Source organism: Lygodium microphyllum, chromosome 10 (genome assembly GCF_053477565.2).
Source record: "Lygodium microphyllum isolate KBCC chromosome 10, Lygodium_microphyllum_v1.1.10, whole genome shotgun sequence".
Classification (NCBI taxonomy): Eukaryota; Viridiplantae; Streptophyta; class Polypodiopsida; order Schizaeales; family Lygodiaceae; genus Lygodium; species Lygodium microphyllum.
In genome coordinates this window covers 133,169,995-133,192,031 of record NC_141144.1, presented here as the reverse complement: position 1 = coordinate 133,192,031, position 22,037 = coordinate 133,169,995, and the positions used below count along the sequence as shown (strand labels likewise).

Sequence of the window (22,037 nt, the reverse complement as noted above, 5' to 3'; positions counted from 1 at the left end):
TGTGGCCTTAGATTGAATAATATGTAGTACACCATGTTGCTTCAAAGCATGGATGAAATGGCTTATGTTTGGTATTTTCCTCTTTATCTTTTTGGTTTACTTGAGTGCTCACTATATCAAATACCTATAAGCTTGACACCATGCATTTTTGTTGCCCTTTATAACTAGGGTTTAATGAAATTCTTGTTAATCAGCTCATGCAAATGTTTTGAATTTATTGAGTTGGGTTGCGATTGGTACCTTTCTTGATTTGGACCTTTACGCGAAAGCTTCCTTTGAACTAGGGCTACCATTCGAATCTACTTTCAAACTCAATATGTTTACCATTGTCTGTTGATGAGTGTGAACACTGAATAGAGAAACATTGCCAAACCTAAGATTTTTGAAAGCTTGCGAGGATGTACTAGAAATTTGCACAAACATTCTTTCTATGTAGGCATACCTTTTGCATTTACATTGTTTTAGATTAAGTTAATTTGGTATGGTCGAAAGTTAATGAGGGGATGTCCAAGAACCCTAGGTTAAGGTTTGTTTCCTAGCACACCATAACAACACCCAAACCTCATTTATCCAACACATGCACTTGCACACAAAGGAGCACAAACATTTTGGTGAAACCACTCTTTGTTAATTGATCAATGTACAAAGGGGATAATCCTCATGTCAAGAAGTATTGAAAATAATATGTTAGCAACATTTGTAAACACATACGTAAGAGAATTACATATCACCATCCTAACAACTATCACATATGGATTGCTTCAATGAGCATCTAAAGAAAATACACGTGTTAGAAGATTGGGGTCTAAGGGATGCATGATTCCTTTCTTTTTGCATTGTGCAAAATGCCTAATATCTAATCTAAGTGAAGAACTTGGAGTATTGTCTCTTTACAAGTTTGGAGATGGTGTATTGTAGATAATGCAAGAATCAAATTTATATTTTGTATATTTTCAACCTACTCTTCAAGAGATTTCTAATGTTATGTCATAAGAAGGGTTTTTGCCAAAAGACTGATGGACTTTACTTTGCTTCCACTCTTTGTTTGGAAATTATATTTGCAAGTTAGATAGAGGTTGAGGAGAATGTGAGATTATGATATGTTTATGCTACTGTTGACGTTTTGTAAATATGCACACACATAGATGTCCCCTCTCAAAAAAAAATATTGTCTCTATCACCTTGCTACATTTGCAATAACTAAATGTGATATGCCACCATTTACTAGCATTGAAGAATCCATTATCCATCTTTGACACATACAAATGACTTCATAAAGAGGATGGTTAGTCTCATAAGAAGGGACTAGTCGATTGATGATGAGGATGCTGGTAGTATCTCAACTTGAGTTGGATATTACACTCTGACTTGTCCAAGATCCATCACTTATCTACCATGAAGGGTACTTATCATGAGAAGGGATATTTGACCAACTCCAGGGAAGGATGTGAGCGCTCTCCAAAATCTTCTCATGACTTGTTGGAGAGGCTTAGAGGCTTTAAGATGGATGAAAACCAAATGACAAGCTAGTGCTTTCTTAGGAATAGCAACAAGATGAAAAGTAGATGGGAGATGTAAGATGGGCAAGCACACTTAAAGTTCCCTTTATGTCTTCTAGTGAATACTACAAACATGTGAGAAAAGAAAAGGCTAAAGAAAAAATGTAGACTTGTGAAGAAAGAATAGAAACTTAGAGAGGACAAAACCCATGCATTACAGTGAACTAGAGTTAAAAGTTTGAGCATGTAATTGTTATCAAAGCATATGAGTTCATGGGCAATTCTGAAAAAGCCTCTTCATTTCTTAGTTGTGCCAAACACAAGCCAAAATTTAGTAGATATTTTAGCAGCTTTTTTTTTGCTTTCTTTTCTTCATTGTGGGGTTGTGTGAATGATTGTCTATGTAGACTTGGGACCAAATTCCTTCCTCTTGGAATTTGAACAAATCCTTCCGCAATGAGGCCAATCTTAGACTTATTTGGATGGGATAAAAACACACGAGTGTGTAGACAGTGGGCCAAGAAACAATATATAAAAAAATTTGACCTTGGGAAAAAAGAAAGACCAATATACCCCCCTCATAGGTTATAACCTACACAACATTTGGGATTGTGAGGTGTGAGCTAATGGCTTTCCTATCCTCATTCATATGACTTTCTAGCATACCAACTAGCTCACTACATTTGTAGAGATGTATATAAAGACACTTCACCTTTCAAGAGTTATTTGTCTTTTATGTCTCACAAAGCACCACGACCATTATTTTTCCGAAAAAGGCCAAAGGTTCAAACTCATGTGAATTCAATCTTCTATAAATCGTAGTTGTGGATAGCACAATTCTTTACAGATCAAGGTTTAGTGTCAAACAAATTCTAAGATTGGAAAAAAGAAACTCAACATATTGGAAAGAACTGTTTCCAAATTCAAAAGTTAGGGTCATTTTACTTATAATATGACACAAAACCTACAAAATGTAAAAATAACTTGGAAATTGTCAAAGTTAAAATGTTTGTGTTGTCTTTGACAAATGTTTCCGAGAGCACATCGTGCATTCTTTTCGGAGACCAAACTAGGTTATCGGGCTGTTATGAAGAAATTTTGGTACTAGACACAAAAACTTGTAGCTCAAAAGTCTCGAGGGATCTTTTGAACGCAATTGTAAGTATTTAGTATTTTCATGACAAAATATTTTATAAAGTCCGAGGTTTTAAACCTTAGTTATCATTTTACATATTTTTGGCAATTCGAAAAATTCAACATCTAATCTCACCCAACATAGCCTTTCTGTACAAGACGAAGAAGAAAAGAAGGAAGAAGAAGAAGAAGAAGGAAGGAGCAGCAGCCGCAGCATCATTCATTATTGAGAAGGTAACGCAATTCTCCTGTTTCTAAGGAGCTTTTTCTCACAGAAGACGAGACGCGGTTCTGTCAAAATACCGCACGTGCAGTTCAGACGACCGACCATGGCCATGCCTTGACTTGTCCTGTAACGATCTCTGCTCATCAGGACCCGCAGAAGAATGTTTTGGGCTTGTGTTTATGGGGCCGTTTGGATTGGATGGATCACCAGCCGTCACAGGGGCCGTGACCTAGGGTTTTGACCTTGTATGAAGTTGTATTGTCTCAGGAGGCTCTGGAATATTGAAAGATCATCTTGCTCTTGCCTACGCACAGAATTGGCATTCAGGAGACAATGGCCTGAGAAAAAGCAAAGGATTGACATCTTGCAGACATGTGAAAGATCGTCTCATTCTAAGGACTAGAACCGCATCTTATAAAGAAGATGACTTTGTGAAGGAATTTGTAGTTTGGAGAGAGTCATGTTGATATTTGTTACACAGTCTTACATATGAACAAAACAATGGAGGGCTAGGGACAAAAAGATGCAACCACACATATCGGTAACACATTCAGAGATTCGGCATATGCGTGGGTACTATGGAGAGCGAGACCAGGGACGCCAGCACTAGAATGAATGTTCGAGATCAACCACCACATGTGCGGTTGCCTGTCTTTCATTTTGTTTCTTTCAGATTGTGCAGTCTGCCTTTCATTTTTGGGGAGTTTGAGTTTCATGAGAAATGCCATCCAAATGTTAGTGCAGGCATGGACCTTGGTCTGTTTTGTGACGCAAGACAGATCCTATAGTGTGATGGGCTGTCATACTGTTGTGCATTGTCCAGAGCTTGCAGCAGGTCTCTTACAGATAACCCTTTTCTTCAGATGCCTCACAAACCCAAACTCCTCTTTCATGCCATACATAGTGAATGCATGTGTGTGGGCATAGATTGCACAGTTGCTTTTGAGTGTAAGAGGCAGATTGTAGATATGATTCATGAGACTGTGTATGTAGATGACCTTCTAACACTGAACTGTGCTATTTCAGCGAAATTGGAGAGGCTATTGGAGCAGATTCTGGTGTTTTGGTGTTCAAAAGCGGGGTAAACAGGTCGTCCCTTCATTGCAAATAGATGGTCCTACAAGTGCCTCCAGAGAGTGGGCTGCTGTTGGTGTGTCTCAGGGGGTCCTCTCATTAGCACCCCCGTCTTCCCCTGCCTCAATTGTTAACTCATCCATGCAGTCTCCAGTGAGTTTCACCCTGCCATTGTCTGTGGCTTCGCAAAGTGTGTTTTCACCTGGACCTGCCAAATTGATGTTCACAATCGGGCCTTATGCCCATGAAACACAGCTTGTCTCTCCTCCGGTCCTCTCCACATTTACAACGGAGCCATCAACTGCATCCTTGACACCTCCCCCTGAACTTGCACATTTGACAACACCATCGTCACCAGATGTCCCTTTTGCTCAGTTGCTTGCATCATCCCTGGAAGCCAAATCTAGAACTAGTAAGAATGCTTCTATTTTGTCTCCTCTAGCACTAGCTTCTCCTGGTGATGGTGCAACAGGCGAATCCAAAGGTTCATTTCCATACCAAGCTTTTCCTGCTGGCCAATTGATTTCTCCTCCTTCAGGTTATTCAGATTCTGGAACATCCTCTCCATTTTCTGACGTAGACTTCACTGCCCAATTTGCTGCATCATCAGTTTTTAACTCTAAGGTCTCTCTGAAAAATGAGATTTTCCGGCAGCGAAGAGCCACTGTTTTCATGGATGCCACTCTGTTAAAAAATGACAAGCAGAAGGAGAGGTCATGTGGTTCTGATGTGGACGATCACTATCTAGTCCTTAAAGCTTCTGATAAACTGTGGCAGGCATCATCTCTTCATGCCGAATCAGTATCCAGGAACTTTGAGTTAACCAAGGCAAGTGAAACAGATAATGAGGTTATGATCAATACTGAAAGCGAAGTCCACACAGCCACAGCAATCCCTCCATTTGAGGAGGACCTTGAACCTTCCAATTCTGCTACTAATGATCCTCACCTCTATTCAAGCGTAAAACACTTATCACAGTCTATCAAGCCAACACTGATGCCTGATAACAGCTTATCAACACAGTTGCATCCAGAATTTATGACGGTTCATTTTGATACAGGGCTTGAAGATGTAATGAAAGATCCCTGCGATAAAGCCCAGGAGTCTCATCAGCATGATGTGGATGTGCAGGAAGAAGATCAATATGGGATATTCAAAGCTATGAAAATGTGACCTTAGAGAGTAATAGGGACAATCCACTGGCTTTTGACCGTACTGTGATTCCTGTTAGCAGCAGACTTTTTGTGAAGCACAGGAAATTGAAGGAAAAAACCCCCTTTGTGGCTGCTACATAGGGTTGTAATATATTATGTGACCCTGATACAAGCGAAGATATAATCCCAAGAGTTAACTATGCTTGAAGTACATTTTACTGTTTCCTTGTCCTGTCGATGCAGGTGCAGCAGCAGGTCTCAGAAGAGCAGTAGTGGTACAATTGGTTAAATGGATCTGATGGAAAACACCTGGGTTTTCTTCATGGGGCTGAGCAAGCATTATGAGTGGGATGTGGTGGGTCTGAACATGAAAAGCTTGCCAGTGTTTGATGTATATATCAGGGCTCCATTGTCATTCTGCAAGTGTATGAGCTACGCATCAGCTTCTCAGCATGATGGGCCTGTCTTACGCAGGTAAAAAAATGCTGCTTATAATGCCATGGTTAATTGCATCTATAAGCACTTAAACATGCACACAATTTGGATCTTTTTAATGGTTGAGTTTTCTGTGTCATGGACCAGCCCTTTTTGATTCTTCAGTAGATTAAGCTTGAGGTATTATGGTAATTGTTCTCTGCTTGCATGATGCAATGACCTATTTGTGGGATGTTAAGGCCAATAGCCCTATTTATTTTGATGATACTTAGGTTGAATTATTTTGATTAAGGATTTAGGCAGAAGTTTGTAAACTCTTGAGAAATCTCAGCTGGGATTGCTTGGAGCCCAAGCTTACCTCGCACTACTAAGATTAGTGTCATGCCTGTGTCTAGCTAGGATCATGATTTTACTAGTTTTATTTCTATTGCCAGGTGAGATGGTTAGCATAGAATCACTCGTTATAAAGGCATAGTCTCATTTTGTTTGTGTTGTTGAGTTCCAATGGAAAATTGTGTTTTGGCACTAGAATTCATCCTATCCCTAAGTCCTTTTTTGAGCATCCCATGTCTTGTGTTTGTGGCATTAAATTCTTTAGTAAAGCATAATGTATAGGATTGGAGGTATGTTCTATGATGTTTCTTCAAAGTATTTATTATGATGTGGGCCACTCTTGTCACACTCAACTGTATTCCTTGAGCATCTTTCTTTAAGTAGAATACTACCATTCGCACCATATTTTCTTATCTAGATATTAGACTCTCTTCAATATAGTGCTTGTGCATCAAGGGTGAAGCAAAGTGTTATGCTACTCCCAGTTGCATTCCTACAAGCGTAAGTGTTGTACTACTTGTGAATACATTCTTGCACTTGTGCTGTGGGTGGTTTGCTTATAAGCTTGTGTGATAGCCTAGTTTTAGTGCATCCATTCCTTTCAAGGATTTCATAGAGAAGCCCATATGTTAGTGTGCATGAAAGTGAGGTTAAAAAAGTATCACTTCTTGTCTTGAAGGGATGTGCATTGTCACGGGGATGTGAAGTTTAAACTTCATCAATTGGAGAAATGAAGTTGTACATGTGAGATGCACATATGAAGATAAGTTGAAATATGGGACTTGGGCACATTTACGCAAGCTTGGGTAATGAAAGATAGGTGCTAGTGGGTGTCTCATATGAGATCTTGGTTGAACACATCAAATATGCTCTTGGAAATGGCTTTTGGTATCATGGGGATTAGAGTTAGAACATTTAATGTTTTGGACTAAGTTTAATGAAAATTTTAACAAGTTCAAAAGGCTTAACAATTTAAAATAAGGTAGTGGCTACTTCTTGGGTAGGGTCAAGCATCCTTTTAACTTTTACAATTATTAATTGTTGAAAGTTAAAAGTTAAAAGATTATGTGAAGGTAGGTTTGACACATGGTAGCCAAGGAGGAAACATGCTATGTAAGGTTGAGGTAGCATGTGGGGGTAGTTTGGGCTAATTGAAGGAGATATTATTCTTAGTTGGATATTTGTCCATTTGGGGGACTTTTTTTTGTTGTTGATCACCAAATTACTAAATGTGACTTATTGTTGGCATTCTCCTATTGTTAGCGATATCATTTGGATCCTTCTTGTTGGAGGTGGTTCAATCTTTTCATAGATTGTAGCTTTTATTGATGTTTTTGAAGTGACTTTCAAGTTTCACTTGTAGCAAAATGTCAAGGCCTTGACCCATTGACTTAAGGGACCTATGATCTAGCAGTCTTTGTAATCAATCTAATGCTTGGCTAAGAAGGATCGCTTTGTAATCAACTAGGATGAGAGAACACTATTATCGAATTTGGTTCAAAGAGAGAGAGACAAAGGGGAATTGAGCTCTATCTCTTTGGTATAAGGCAAAATCTCAATGTAGGCTGTGAAATGGTGTTAGGCAGGTTTTACAATATAATGGTAAAAAGTCGATATTTGATCCTAGTCCTATGTAATAACAATTAGAAAAGTACTCAATTTATGGAGTCTACTCATTTATAAGATGTAATTGTGATGAATATGCACCCACTTTCCATTGACTACATTTGGCATTCCTAATTATTTAATTAGAGCTCTATCATGTTGTGAAAATACATAAAATTGAGCTTCTTAAGTATCTCGTTACATGAGGTTCATTGAACGCCTTTAAGCACAATATGTAAGGAGTGAAAATATTTTCTAAGGAATGCTTGGAATAAATTAACTAGTCTCAAATTTGAGATTAAATGGATGCTTGAATCTATCCCAATTCCTTACTAGCAATAATATTCCATCATTGGATATTTTGACTCCATCTTGGTTCCATCTCACCTTTATCCCTCTTTTTATTGGAGTCTCTTTAGTGTCCATCACCATGCATCGTGCCTGTTAAGGAATTCTCCTCTCATTATAGGATTAGCCTAGGTTTAAGGTTAATAATTAGAGCTTCCTTTTGGTCCCATGTTGTCATAGGAGGGAACTTTACTTGGCAAGATGTAGGGGGAGAGTACAAAGCTAGTAAAAATTGTTTTCAACTTATATTTCCAAATCCATGATAGATTTTTTAATCACATCCATGAATAGTCATATTGAGGCATAGGGATCTCTTTCATCATCGGATCCAAGCAATTCACTTGCAATAATTCATTTGAATAATTTCAAACATACTAAGTTAATGGCATTGTATTATTCTTATCTTTACATAAAATATCAACAACCAAGCACTAAATGCTCATCAAGAAAAACCATCACATCTTGATAAGTATTGTTTACTACACAATTATAAATAATTCTCTACTCATGCATGTAATAACATATCAACATGAATTAGTTATGGTTCGTTAGAGTACTTAGCTTAAGCCCATCCTCTTGAGATTCATTATGTCCAAAGCTTTTACTTCTACAACCTACTCTATCATCCGTGCAACCAATTACATGATCATGATCTTATTTTAGAAGAGATGATTTTAGTCGTGAAACTTCACGAACAAAACTGTCAACCATGATTAAAGTGTTGAATGGAATGGCCTTTAGAGTATGTCTTGGATTTGATAGACTTATTTGGGGCCATTATTGTATCCCTTGTAAGTTTTTACAGTATGTCTTGGATTTGATAGACTTATTTGGGGCCATTATTGCATCCCTTGTAAGTTTTTGAGAGCTTTCCTTGGCTTTTGAAAGTGTGAGGGGTCTAAATAGTCTTTGATAATTTGATTAGTGAGGTATGTTGATGTTGAAGTACACAATGCCAAGGTAGTTGATGATAGTGTGATCTCTCTCTTTCTCTCTCTCTCTCACACACACACACACACACACACACACACACACACCCCTTTTCCTATCCCTTCTTTGTATATTACTCTCTTGTTTCTTTATTACTCTCCTTTCATATTCTCACTTACACTTTGTCACTTCTATCCTTGTTTCCTTTGCATCTATTATATATTCTTTCACTCTTTCTCTATACCTCCTCTCTTCCTTTATATATATGTATATATATAACATGCGCATGTGCATGCTGCACAAGTGTGTACGCACATAGTTAATAACTTCATGGATTTAGTATTAGAGAATGATAGAAATAGAGAAGAGGGGATTTTTGTGCACGTGTGTGCGCGCGCGCTATTAGCAATCTCATAAACCTTAATGCGAAATAATTAACCTTGACTTTAATAATAGCCAACATACTGCTCATACGATCCTAATGTAAGTATATTCTCACTCTTAGCCTATTAGCCTATTTTTTTCCATGTACTTAGGAAGTGAGTGTGGGGGAGAAAATGGCTATCAACTTATCATGGTGTATTGGGAAGGGAGATATTGTTTCTCTCTCTCTCTCTCTCTCTCTCTCTCTCTCTCTCTCTCTCTCTCTCTCTCTCTCTCTCTCATGAAGGTTGCTACCTTGCAAATATGTGTGGATGGCTTGCAAGGATAATGGAGGAGTGAGTATACATACTCTAGGAGAAGGGTGGGAAATGTACTTATATATAAGAGGGGTGGTGGAAAATGGCATGGGTTGTGGCTTTACTCAATAGCCTTGTGGCTCCCATGGAAGCCATGTTATCATTGTGGGGAGGGTTGAGTCATGGCATAGCTATCTAGCAGAAAAGGAAGGGTAGTGGGAGGAAACAAGGAGGGAAGCCTCATTGTTCAAGGAGGAAGGGTAGCAAGGTGGATTGTTGTGGTTTTCCATTAGGGCAAGGGATGAGATGGTAGTGGGCCCTTTGGGTTGCATGACAATGAGGGTGGAGTAGGTGCCACATGGTTGTTGGGGGAGGGGGGCGTCAATACTATCTCCCACTGGGTCTTAAAGACCTTGGAGAGTTGGGATCTATTGTCCAAACTACACTTGAAAAAAAGTAAACGATTGTGATTGTTACTCTTTAAAATAGTAAGCCCATCTCAATAAGTAAACCTAGTCCAAAATGTAAACCAAGCCCATCAGAAAGTGATTACCAAGAAATTGTTATTGGAAAATGGCTCGCCAAAAAGTAGTTGCTTCAAAATACCTTAAAACTCATAATTTTAAACATGTGTATAGTATATTGAGTGATGGTGGAAATCTTGACTCTTATAAGATGTTATGGGTTTAAACCCTTGAGTGATGTGGAAATCTTGACTCTTATAAGATGTTATGGATTTAAACCCTTCAAACTTTTCTTTTGTTATTTTTAAAAGTTTTTAATTTTTACTTAGGATTTTAAATATTTAAAATTTACCTTTTTATGAGTCTATGTTTTTGTCTTGAAGCCCCCTTTCAAACTTTCAAAGCCTAAATATCTTTCAAAAAATTAAAAAATGTCTAAAAATAGCTTGCTTCTTGTCATTAAAAATTTTAGGGAGGAATAAAAAACTTAAGGAGAGAACACAAAGAAAGAGAGAAAAGTAGAAAGGGTTTTAATCCATGACCTCTTATATAAGAGTCAAGGTTTCAAGCTTTGCACCATTACATGATATACTATACACATATTTGAAATTAGGAAGTTTAAGGTATTTTGATGGAATTACTTTTTGGTGGGCTATCTTGCAACAACAATTTCTTGGTAATCACTTTTTAGCAAGCTAGGTTTATATTTTTGGATAGGCTTACTTTTTATGTTTTTGGACATGCTTTCTTGGTAATCATAATTGCTTGCTTTTTTTTTTTTGGGTGCGATTTGGATTGTGTGTGTGTGTGTGCACACACACACACACATAGATCCCAACTCTCTAGGGTCTTTATGACCTTGTGGGAGAGAGTGTTTTTTTGGGGGGGGGGGGGTCATGTGGCAAGCCATGCCTAATGATAACAAGAGGATGAAAGGGGGTTCTGGTGGTGGAGTTCCTTGTGTTGACAACTATTGGTTGTCATGGGGACCCCTTTCCCTCTTCTTACCAACCTTTTTATTCTTTTTAAAAAACTAATTACTTACTGAGTTGATCTAATTAACTTAGGCCACTAACCTATGTAACCATACTTACTTCTCTATTAACTAATGTAGCTAATCTATTAGCTACAACTAACATATTACCAACTAATGTGACTAACCTAATCAACTGCTTGATTACAATTCACTTGGCTTTGCAATTTGTTGTTAAAGGAGTTGTTACATACCTAGTTTCAATAGAAGTAAGGGTTTACCAACTTATCTTGGAATGCATTCACGAAGGAATTAGGTATGCATGAAGCTCTACCATTGTAAATTAGAGAAATATCAATAGATTTGAAAACACTCAACCATCTACAACAAAAAAGACTTGCATGCAAAGTTGAAGACCCAATTTGGCTCCTTAGGTGCTTAAAATCAAGGAGTAGATTAGGGATAATTGGCACTGGTCGTTTAGGGTAGTAAAAGGTCCCATATTTTCAAGAGATTACACTTGGTAAATAGAAGACTTTGAGAACTCGGATGCAATCCTTGAGTCTATGGCAAGGCCCACAATTTATTGAGGATTCAACCATTCTCTTGGTTATACAACAAGATCTTGTAATACAAATCAAAGAATATTGCAAGGAGCATTAGTTTTGCGACCAAGTGGTATTGATTGTCTCTTATGATTGGTGAAGTATTAATTTTTCTATTCTTAATTTATACTTGATATAAATTGTTGGTGAATTAAGTAGATCATTGTCCTCTTCATCAAGGTAGGTTGGTTCCATGGTTTCTTTGTTGAAATATATAAGCTCTTTCAAGTAGGTGGAATTGAGGTACGTAATTGGAAGCCAAAAATGCAAGCAAGTTGTTGAAATTGTTAGATGTGGTCATTTTAACAAGCATGTCTTCATCTTGTAGTGAAGAATCTTACTTTGATGATGCATCACTCTTTGAAGAGTCCTAAAGCAATGGTAATAATGCAATGCCCAATCTTGGAATGGGCACTTAACATGGGCAATATGATCTAAATGCTAGTTTGGAGCATGAAGCTAGGACTTCAAGGCCATGTGATGCTAAAAATCAACAATAGGAAGAAAAAGACTTAGATGCTTGATTCAAGGCATATTTAATTTGAGTGGTGGGTACTTTATCATAGCTTACAAAAGACCCATGATTTGTTGAATTTATGTAGTCTATGAAGGACAACAAAGGGAAAATAGAAGTCATCTTCTAAAGCTTAGGGGCAACATGAATCCTTGAGGTGGCATGCAAAATTCTATGTATAACTATATTGATATAGTCCTTGGTGCACATAGATTGTTATTTGGCAATGTATTTAGATTTCTTGGCATGTTTAGGGCACATGACATTGGAGCTACCTCTCAAAATGTAACATTTTATGTTGGTTAGGAAGGAATGGTAGCAAATGCACCACTTCATAGTCACCTATTTATGATAATGTGGCACAAAGGGCAAGAAAAATGACTTTAATGAAGGGGGATAATTAAGTTTTATACATTTAGTAGCACACAAGATATATTGAAAACTTTAACATTTGTTCAATAGCTTGGTGCATCTTATTTGAGGGGCAACTTCACTAAGTCATTGAAATGGTAAAAGGCTATCACTTTTCGCAAAGGAAATACTTTGCAACGGTGGCCTTCTTTGTTAAGCACTATCCACTTGGATTCAATTTAAGAAAGTGTTTGTTTTAGCTATGTTAAGCACATTCAAAGTGGATGTAAAGCTGCATGGTATAAGCTTGGACACGTTGTTCAGTTCCTTTATTCAAAGAAATGGAGTAATCTTGTGGATTTCCTATGAATATAGGTGACTTTTGCATAAAAACAATTGTGACTAGTATGTCTCAATTGAATGAGAGTGCATGTATAGCAGATGCATGGGGAAGCCATTTTGCTTCAAAGATAATGAGGGAAAGTTCAATAAAAGGGCATCATACACTCAAAAGTGTAGCAAATATTCTTTCGATGCCAAAAAGAAGCACAATGGAACTTGGAGAATTGAGGAAAAATGTAATAAATTGTTTGTTAAATAAATGCTATGTATGTGAACTAGAGGGACATGTTGCGAGGGATTTTCAAAATGGACAATCTAAAAATGCTCAAAATAAGGCTAATTATAAGGATAAGAAGCCCAAACTGGAGCGAGTTTGGTTCTTAATGTACTTAGTGAATAGCAAATGATGAAGATATGGAGGAATGCAAAGGATGGAGTAGGGTTAGATATTAGTATGCTTTGATATTATTTAATCTTGGAGCTCATGTAAACTTCACCTTGATTGACATGGTTGTAACACTCCATATTAGAGAGGCTTAGATATGGGGCTTATCCATGAGGTGGGTATGGCATGTCAACACCACAACCTCTTGCCAATGAGCTCCTCAAGTGTAAAACATAATTTTGAGCTTGCTTGGAATTCAACCCAACTCCTAGTTGCACTTGCATGTACCCAAAACCATTGCACAAGCAAGGTAGACACACCCCATTGAAAGAACACAAGTGACTTAATGTGTACAGTGGAGCTCCTCAAGACTATCAACATTGGTAGCCTATAACTATCATGATCCCTCTAGCATTGGCCGTCACTACTCCTTTTCTCTTTAAGCTAACCTACCTTGCTTGGAGTTCCTCAGTGTACTACCTTGAGCCCACTCCACACTTCTACCACAACACATCATCCTTCCCTACAAAATCCCTCATTAGATATTGCAAAGTCTCTTACTAGTAGCAGCACCATACCTTTAGCATAAGTGCCATGGTACTGGTACTCATCTAGGAGAGGAGATAATGTTAACTATAAGGAGGAAAAAAAGAAAAGAGCCCTACAAATTTTTGACAAAGAAATGGTTTTGATAATATATTATGTTATTTTTTTAAATAAGAGCTAGCTCTTACCCACATGTAGCTTGCAATAACTTGCCAACACTTGAACTTGTCAAGTACATTAGTACATTTTGTGTTATAGAATGAGGTCTATAAGCATGAATAGAAGCCATGACCAACTAGAAAGGCCACAAAAGGGATAAGATACTCAAGGGGGATGGAAAAACTCTAACCCTAAATTTTATGTATTTAAAGAACAAGAAAGAATATAACAAGCTATTCATGTGTGTGGAAATGTTGTGTACTTGGTTTCTTGCTTCCATTGTGTGACAGAGAGTAAGGGGGAGAGAGATTGAGAGTGAGAGTGAGGGGCTAAGTGAGTGAAGCCATTTCATCTTCTCTCTAATCTCTCTCTTGCCATATCCATGCTTTTTCTCGTGCATGTGGAGGATTGAGAATCGAAGTGCATTCATTAAGATCGTGGGGTTTTCCATGCACTTCTATCATTCTTGATGGGGTGCATAACAAGCTCACTATAAGTGAATCGTTGAGTTTGTTAATTGTGTGAGTGGTTAGGTGAGTGATAGACTAAGCACTTTTTAGATTAAATTTTTTGATATAATTGGAGTGTGTCCATTGCTCCCAATATTCAGCTTGGGAGCACAACATCGATAAATCGAGTGCTTCTCAACTAGAAACTGAGTTAATAGAGCTAATGATTGATTGACATAAGTTGTGTCTTAGAGCTAGTTCAACACCATTTTAGGGAAATGGGATGAGATTTTTCCTTACAGGTAGAGAGCTTGACATTCTATGCCCCATTGTCTCTCACTCAGTGAATCGAGTACGATGTAAGTTGCTTTAAGCTTTGAAACATCATACAAGTGATCTCTCTTAGCTCAATGCTAAATTGTTGTTGGGTAACTTAGTTGAGTCATTACATATCTTAGTTCAATCCTAGTGGATCCACCCATGAACTTCTTCAGCAAGGTAGACCTAGAAGCAATCTAATATGTCCTCTTCCACTAGGGCAAGGGATGTCTCACACACCCAACTCACACCCTTGGTGTATGCATAACCTTTGGGTTGTGAATCCTAAAGTTAGCTTGGGATGACATAAATCCATATATATCTAAGTGTAATTTATGCATACTCTCACCTAGGTGATTGCCTTAGAAAAAACCAAGTCTAGGATTTCTCCCATGTACATCCCCTTAGGACCCATTGACTTGATCCTTTGACCACACACCCCCACAAGCTTAGGATTCAATATTTCGAAGATCTTTGATGACCTTTAACTTGAAGTTATGGATGGTTTCATCATCGATATTATCCCAACTTGTTACTCCATTGAGATTAAGTGAATTGAAGATTTGGAAGCTGAGATTAAGTGAATTGAACCTTTTCCAAGCTTCCAAATGCATATGCTTTTATTGGAACAACAAAAGTTGTAAAGCAAAACTATAATTTTTTTTCAATGAAGAAGGATAGCATATAATCAAGGTAAATGAGATTACCAAATTCAATATGCATGACACTAAATAAATGTACTTGTGAGTAACTCCAATGGGTGGTTGCCATTTCACACATTATGAAAAGATGTGGAAGAGAGAGGGAACTTGAAGCCTTGCAAGACACAAAACACACAAAGAATGTACACAAAACAGGAAGCTAAAAATCATAGTCTTTCTTCTTCGTCTTCTCCTTAAGTATATAGTCTACCAAGAATAAGAGAGAGTACAACATACATAATATACAAGTGGTCCATAGTGTGAACATGCTAACTAGAAAGGTGACTAGATAGATAACTTGTAACTTGGATAGGTAGACTAACTGATACAACCTACAAAAGTATCACTGGAATGATATATTAATGTAGGTACCAATCATGTTAGTGATATGAATGGGGAAATGGTCCACCCATCTATGTGAGTGTTAGTTCATGTTGAGCTTGGTATCTCAACACTTTGCCTCAAGTTCAACTCTACGGTCTATACTTCAAGTAAGATTTGAAAATTCTAAATTTTTTATGCTCTTAGGGCCTTGGTGAAAATATCCACAGCCTGCTCCTTTGTGCTCATATATATGAGGCCAATGTCACCTACCAAGACATGCTCTCTAATGAAATGGAAATGAACCTCAATGTGTTTTGTATATGCATAAAACACAAGGCTCTTAGCCAACTGTATGCTACTCATGTTGTTAGAATAAATGACAACCCTCCTAACTATAGGCATCCCCAAATCAGCAAGTATCCTTCACATCCAAGCTACCTCATATATTGCCATAGAAACATTCCTCTTGTAGTCTTTGTACTCGATAATGCAACATCGAGATGTTTCTTACTGCTCTAAGTCACGGCCTCACTCTCAAAGGAAAATACATAGCCACTGGTGGACTTTCTGTGGTTAGACACATTGCCTATTCAATCTACATCAATATAACAAAATAAATGTACCACTGAGTCAGCCTCATAAAAGATACCATAATCCAATGTGTCCTTTAGATACCTCAATGGATGTTTTAGATTGTCCAAATTAAGCTTTCATGTTGAGAATTTAGGCAAACACACATAGTGTAGCCTCTTTGTATGGAGCAGTTGGGCCAAGGGAAATCCAAGAAATCTAGGAGAAGGATGAGAAAGAGCTCCACGAAAGAATTGAACCACCTACCTACCCAAAATACTATAAAGCATTGTACTTACCTATCATTTGAATGCAATGCCATTGTACTTTTTGTTCTTTCAGTTAGTGTCATTGTCTATACACACAAGCTTGTGTTTATGAGTCCAAGCTTCCATCTTGAAACTTAATTCACTTGTGTGATAGTCATTATCTCTAAGTCAATGTTATCATGAGTTTGCTTTTTCTTTTCCATCCGCCATAGCCATGCTCTAGATCCATGCATTACAACATGGTATCAGAGCCATGGTGAGTATGGCTAAGCTTATCAAACTCCTCCTTCAGCTCCTCTTTATCTCTGGTCAGCTTATGAGTTCATTCGTCACTCCAACTCCACTCTTTCCTTCATGGTAACCATATCCAACCTACACTTACCTTGCTTGGAGCTCTCATATCTCTTCTTACAAGCCAAATCTCACTTGACTTTCTTCTGTGGATCTCTTTCTCTACTCCGAGGGAAACTTTCTATCATGTTATACTCAACATTGAGCACTCTAGAGCTCAACATTGTAGAAATCAGAGCTTGCTGGCTGATCTATGTCTATTTTTGTTTGTATTGCTGTTGTGCTGTGTGCATGTAGCAATGTCAATGATTAACATAGGGAAATTGAAGACCCATACCTAAGCTCTCTCCCACTCAATCACCTCTATGAGCTGCAATCAGTGAGAAACTAGGTCCTTGTTTGAAACCCTAAAAGGGTAGCCATAGCCAAGTTACTTCAAGCTCATAAAACACTTCAATTTCTCACTCCTCCAAACCTATTGGAGTTCTTGTCATTTTGATCTGAGTTCCTACTCAGTTCCTGGCAAACATTTGGGCATCAAACCAACAAGGAGGGGAATATTTACGAAGATTAAAAGACTCAAGCAACAACAATCAAGTTCAACTAGTATCTCTTGATACTATTTACTACTACCATTGCTTGTGTCTCTTTGTCGGGATAAAGGGTAGTGTTCGTGTCTCCTTGTAAGGGCAAGGCTATAAGGCTGTACATAGTACATATACCTATCTAAAATCATTATCGAGGTACACTCTTTAGTACCACAAATCGTGTGTCTCTATCTCTTCTCTCTCTCTCAACTTGCATCTCTACACATAAGCTCCATTGCAACTACCTCAACAAACTGGTATCAAGGCTTGGTTCATGCAATCAGGAGCTTGGCATTTCTTCAGATGTAGGAGCTTGATGTTGAAAAAGAGTTCATTGTGAAGAGTTTACGTGCAGGAGGGTAGCAAGGTTTGAAGCTTTTTCTTGAAGCTTGAAGCTTCTCTCTTCATTTGAATTTGTTGGTAGCCATTGTTGGCCAATTGCGGACCCTCCTCATCATCTCCAACACTTGGACCAACATTTTAATCCCTTCAGGGTTGAAGGCGCCATCAACATAGGTATGCAAATCTAGTTTTTCAGCATGCTCAGGGTCTACTGTAGCTGCTCCTCTTCATTTGGCATCATGGTTGTGCTCCAAACTTTGTATCTAATGCTTAGCATTGAGAATTGATGTGTAGTATTACAATTGGGACTGATACACATTCAGCTTCAGGTCTGAAATACATAGTATTCAGATATGTAATAAACATGGCAGGACCTGCTCTCTTGAGATTGATGCTCATTTGATGGCTATTGGATATCTTGATGCTGGATGCTTTGGGAATCATGTGGCATTATCTTGAGGCCATTTTGAGCTAAACTTGGTAAGGATTTGGATAAGTTTGCATATGTGCTTGTGGCTGGAATACACAGTCCATAGCTTGCAATTTACAGGCAGCTCTCTGTCCTTTAATGACATTGGTCCTTGGACATGCATGTTGATGCGTATACATGCTCAAGTGATGTTAAGACACTGAGGAATGATCTGCCTATGTATTGAAGTGCATTTGGGCTGATTTTGATTGAGATTTCTCTCAGTTTTGATAGAGATTTGGCTGTTGGAATGATAGGGCTGAATGACATTTGGAATGTGTATGCATTATATCTTGCTTCTAGACTTGGTTTCGGGCACTCTATACCATGTATTCATGCTTATGGTTGATGCTACATGCTTGGATTTCATTCCGAAATGCATTTGAGCAGTGATTAGAGCTCATTTTTGGATCAGCTTTACTTACATGTCTACTGCTATACATTCATGACAGTTTTCTGAATTACAAGACAGCCACCTGTATTGTCAGGAATTTCTGAATTGCACTCCTGAATTGCAGGACAACCATCTGTATTGTCAGGAATTCACCATATACACATAATGGTGAGCAATGTAACCATCATATGTTGACTTGTTTATGGAGTACCTTACTCTCCTTGATCTGCACACTTGTTGAGCATTCTATGATCCCTTTACATCAGCCTTGATTTTCCTCACACTAGGTGTATGAATCATTGGAATACCAAACTCCTCATCCATACTTTGGTCTAAGCCATTAGACTCGCCATCTACATGTAAGTAGCCTACGGAAGCATCTAGCACACCAAGTGAATCAACCACATTTTCTTTTTCCTTGTGTGATACATTTTTTGCACCTATAGTAGTGCTATTCACATGCAAGTTGCACTCCTTGGTCTCTCAATAGATCTAATAGAAGATGACTCTTCTGGCCCACTCAATGTCTATGACTTTGGAACCACATTTTTTGCAACCATATTTTATTTTACATCATCTATAACAATCTAATTTTTTAGCAACATATCGATTGCTCATCTCATCAATGACATCTTTGCTCACCTGTAACATGCACATCATTGGATTATAGCACCTCTAACACTTTTTCTTAAGGGAATAATAAAAAATACACTTTTTAGTTTTCAGATCCAACTTCTTTCTTAGCTCATCCTCAACCCAATAATAATGAGGCATGCTTTTTTCAACCATTAAGGCAATGTGTCTATTCTTCCCTTCAGCAACATCGTTTACTTCCAGAGTGTACTAGCATGTAAACTGCCTTTGAAATCCATGCTATTTTAGAAAATTACTAAATTCATATTTAAGCAGCATTGAAGATACCTTAGGTCCTTATCTCATATTTGTACTCCTCCAACAAGCCTAACAATGAAGAGGATGCATTTCTCATGGTGGACAAATGATCGAATCAAAGCTTTTCATGTGCTCAAGAAGATGCTAGTTGTTACTCTAATATTGCATCCCCCACAGTGGAGCTTGCCATTTCTTGATGTCTTTGTTGATGCATCAAATGTCACTGTGGGAGCTGTTCTAATGTGGAAGAAGGTACCTGGCTGGTTTTAAGACTAGTATACTATGTTAATAGAAGGTTATCAATAGCAAAAAAGGATTATTAAGTGAAAGAGAGGCTTTAGGCATGATATATGCTTTACAAAAAATTAGGTATTACCTATTAGGGAATCATTTAGCACTTCATATTGGTAATCAAGCTTTACTCGATAAACTATATCAACATGTTGATACCATGATCTTGACATATTAGCTAATGTTTTTACCCCATAGGCTAAGAAGGAGCATAAAGGGAAGTTAGCTAACATTTTGGAAGATGAGAAAAAAGAAGTCATAGATCCTTTTCAGGAGCATGCACACAAAAGAGAGATATATCTACATTATTTAACTCTAGGTTTTGGTCATCGATAGGTTATGTAGCAGCAACAGCCAATGCATCAACACAGTGTTAGGATGTACTCAACATCTCTTTCTTGAAAGCTTGAGGTGGTGCAAGCACTACAATAACAAATAAAGGAGTTGAAAATGTAGATTAGAGGATTGGAGTAGGAATCACAACTTAAAGATTTACAATGGTTACAATTGACGATGTTTACAATTAAGGGATGAGAATAATGTATTATTGCATGACACAAAGAGCATGATTTAAACAAAAAATTCAAGGAATAGATTGAAGAGCTTGCAAAAACAATTGAAAGAGGTGGAATCTATGGTGGAGTAGGTAGTTATATTGCCTTTGCCCACTAGCATGGTTAAAGTAAGTGCATAGAAGTTTAACATTAGTTAATTAGTCAAAGTCATACCTTTTGGAATCGATAATGGCATTTCACACTCTTATCTTTTAGGAGTTCCAAGAATGTATCACATGTGAAAAAATCTAATCGAATTCTATGTGCTTTGATGATTTCTATTCTTTATTTATTGGGTTCAATATGTAAGATGTTGTTAGAGATTGTGTGGATAATGTTTCATGCTATCTATTTTTAGTGTCATGAAACAGGCAAAAAAAGCAAGAAGTGGAGCCCAAGCATGGACAAGGATGTGGAGTTCGCCTCGAGCATGGACAAGGATGTGGAGTTTGAGCCTGCATATATACTGTCATAGGTGATAAAGCAGATCCTGCCCCTTGAGGACGAACTGAAGAGAGATTTATCTATATTTCTATAAATAACCAAGGTGCTCCCTTCAAAATGCTCATTTATTACAAGGGCATCCACTCATTTGTTTCTTTTAAGTGTGCAAAAAGATTGAAACTAAGTCTAGAACATACTAGAAAACTTCTAGTGGAATTAGCAAACTCATGTAGTCAACTACATGGAATTTCGAATGGGAGGGAAAGCCAACCAAAAAGAAATTTAGAGTTATTCACTAGGAGTTTATGACTATCTTTAAGGGATGGACTAGCTTGTTCCTAATTAAGAAAATACATTTAGGGGGTCAAGTTACATTCAAGGATCTCTTTGGGAAAACGGTTCAATCACAAGCAAAGATGGGTAAACCTAGAATCCAACTAGCCAAGGCAAGCTAGATTCTTAAGTGAAGAGGACTTCTTGCCTATCTAATAAAAACCAATAAGGTAAAGCACACTAAAGATAATAATGAGCTTTCATGACTAAGTGATTACATAGATGTTTTTTCTAAAGAATTAATTGAGCCACCTTTTGGAGTACAAGGCAAATCGTTGTTGGGAATAAAGGCCTTGTGCCTTTAAATGTGCTTGGGTGTGAACACACCCTTAGCACTTGTGCTTACACATATATATCTATCTAAAAAAACCTAAAGACACACACTCATCATTGTACCTAAGAACGTGCTCACTCTCTTCTCTGCTCACTCTCGCACTCTCTTTGTCTCTCACTGCGCGTAGGACAGTTTGTCTCGATCATTGTACTCAATCAGACCCTACAAACTAGGTTGTTGGGAATAAAGGCCTCATGCCTTTAAATGTGCTCGGGTGTGAATACACCCTTAGCACTTGTACTTACACATATATATCTATCTAAAAAACCTAAAGACACACACTCATCATTGTACCTAAAAACGTGCTCACTCTCTACTCTGCTCTCTCTGTCTCTCATTGTGCGTCGGATAGTCTATCTCGATCGTCGTGCTTAATCGGTCCCTACAAATTGGTATTAGAGCCAATGGCTCACTCAAGCTGTTGAGGGGTAAATCAAGAGGCATAGTAGTCTCGTGTAATAGTCTTGTGGACTGTTGAGAGGTGCAAGCGACACGCAGAGTCTCGTGTAACAGTCTTGTGAACATGTGGCGAGTAGACGAACAGACAGTCGAGCTGTGTGATAGATGACAGGAGACAGTCACTAGTCGGACAGAATGGGAAGTAGCAGGCGTGACAGGCTGCAACTGGTTGGGGGTCTAGCGTCGACCACGGCGACTGTAGGCATAACGCGACGAGGCTGCATGACGATAGCAGGCGTAACGCGACGGGTGATAGGTCA

General features: G+C 38.0%; 1 protein-coding gene and 1 long non-coding RNA gene across 7 annotated transcripts in view; both read left to right on the top strand.

Moving 5' to 3' along the window:
* The first annotated feature begins 2,489 nt into the window (after positions 1-2,489).
* On the top strand, positions 2,490-10,693 carry LOC148030580 (uncharacterized). 3 transcript variants are annotated; one of them, XM_087686936.1, is made up of 3 exons: positions 2,490-2,657; positions 2,793-2,867; positions 3,886-10,693. In XM_087686936.1, the coding sequence occupies exons 1-3, from the start codon at positions 2,505-2,507 to the stop codon at positions 5,104-5,106; spliced, it is 1,449 nt and encodes a 482-aa protein (XP_087543062.1). In that variant the 5' UTR covers positions 2,490-2,504; the 3' UTR covers positions 5,107-10,693. The 3 variants fall into 3 exon arrangements, with proteins under 3 accessions (XP_087543062.1, XP_087543063.1, XP_087543064.1); XM_087686938.1 differs by lacking the exon at positions 2,490-2,657 and adding an exon at positions 3,007-3,497 and having other exon boundaries at positions 2,781-2,867; positions 3,886-10,690; XM_087686937.1 differs by lacking the exon at positions 2,490-2,657 and having other exon boundaries at positions 2,742-3,497; positions 3,886-10,690.
* Positions 5,377-22,037, top strand: part of LOC148030579 (uncharacterized) — a 38,358-nt gene continuing 21,697 nt past the window's right edge. For 2 of the 4 annotated variants that reach the window (XR_015692231.1, XR_015692229.1), the window contains exons 1-2: positions 5,377-5,561; positions 20,579-20,754. This is a non-coding gene — a long non-coding RNA (uncharacterized LOC148030579). Of the gene's footprint in view, positions 5,562-11,788; positions 12,044-20,578; positions 20,786-22,037 lie in introns of those variants that run through there. The other 2 variants (XR_015692230.1, XR_015692232.1) reach the window with 2 other exon arrangements.

Excerpts from the sequence above, each read along its gene's own strand:
- LOC148030580 (XM_087686936.1), top strand. The coding sequence starts at position 2,505 with ATGTTTGTGTTGTCTTTGACAAATGTTTCCGAGAGCACATCGTGCATT. Across the intron at positions 2,658-2,792 it reads GGGATCTTTTGAACGCAATT|ACGAAGAAGAAAAGAAGGAA; the intron begins GTAAGTATTTAG and ends TTTCTGTACAAG. Across the intron at positions 2,868-3,885 it reads CATCATTCATTATTGAGAAG|CGAAATTGGAGAGGCTATTG; the intron begins GTAACGCAATTC and ends GTGCTATTTCAG.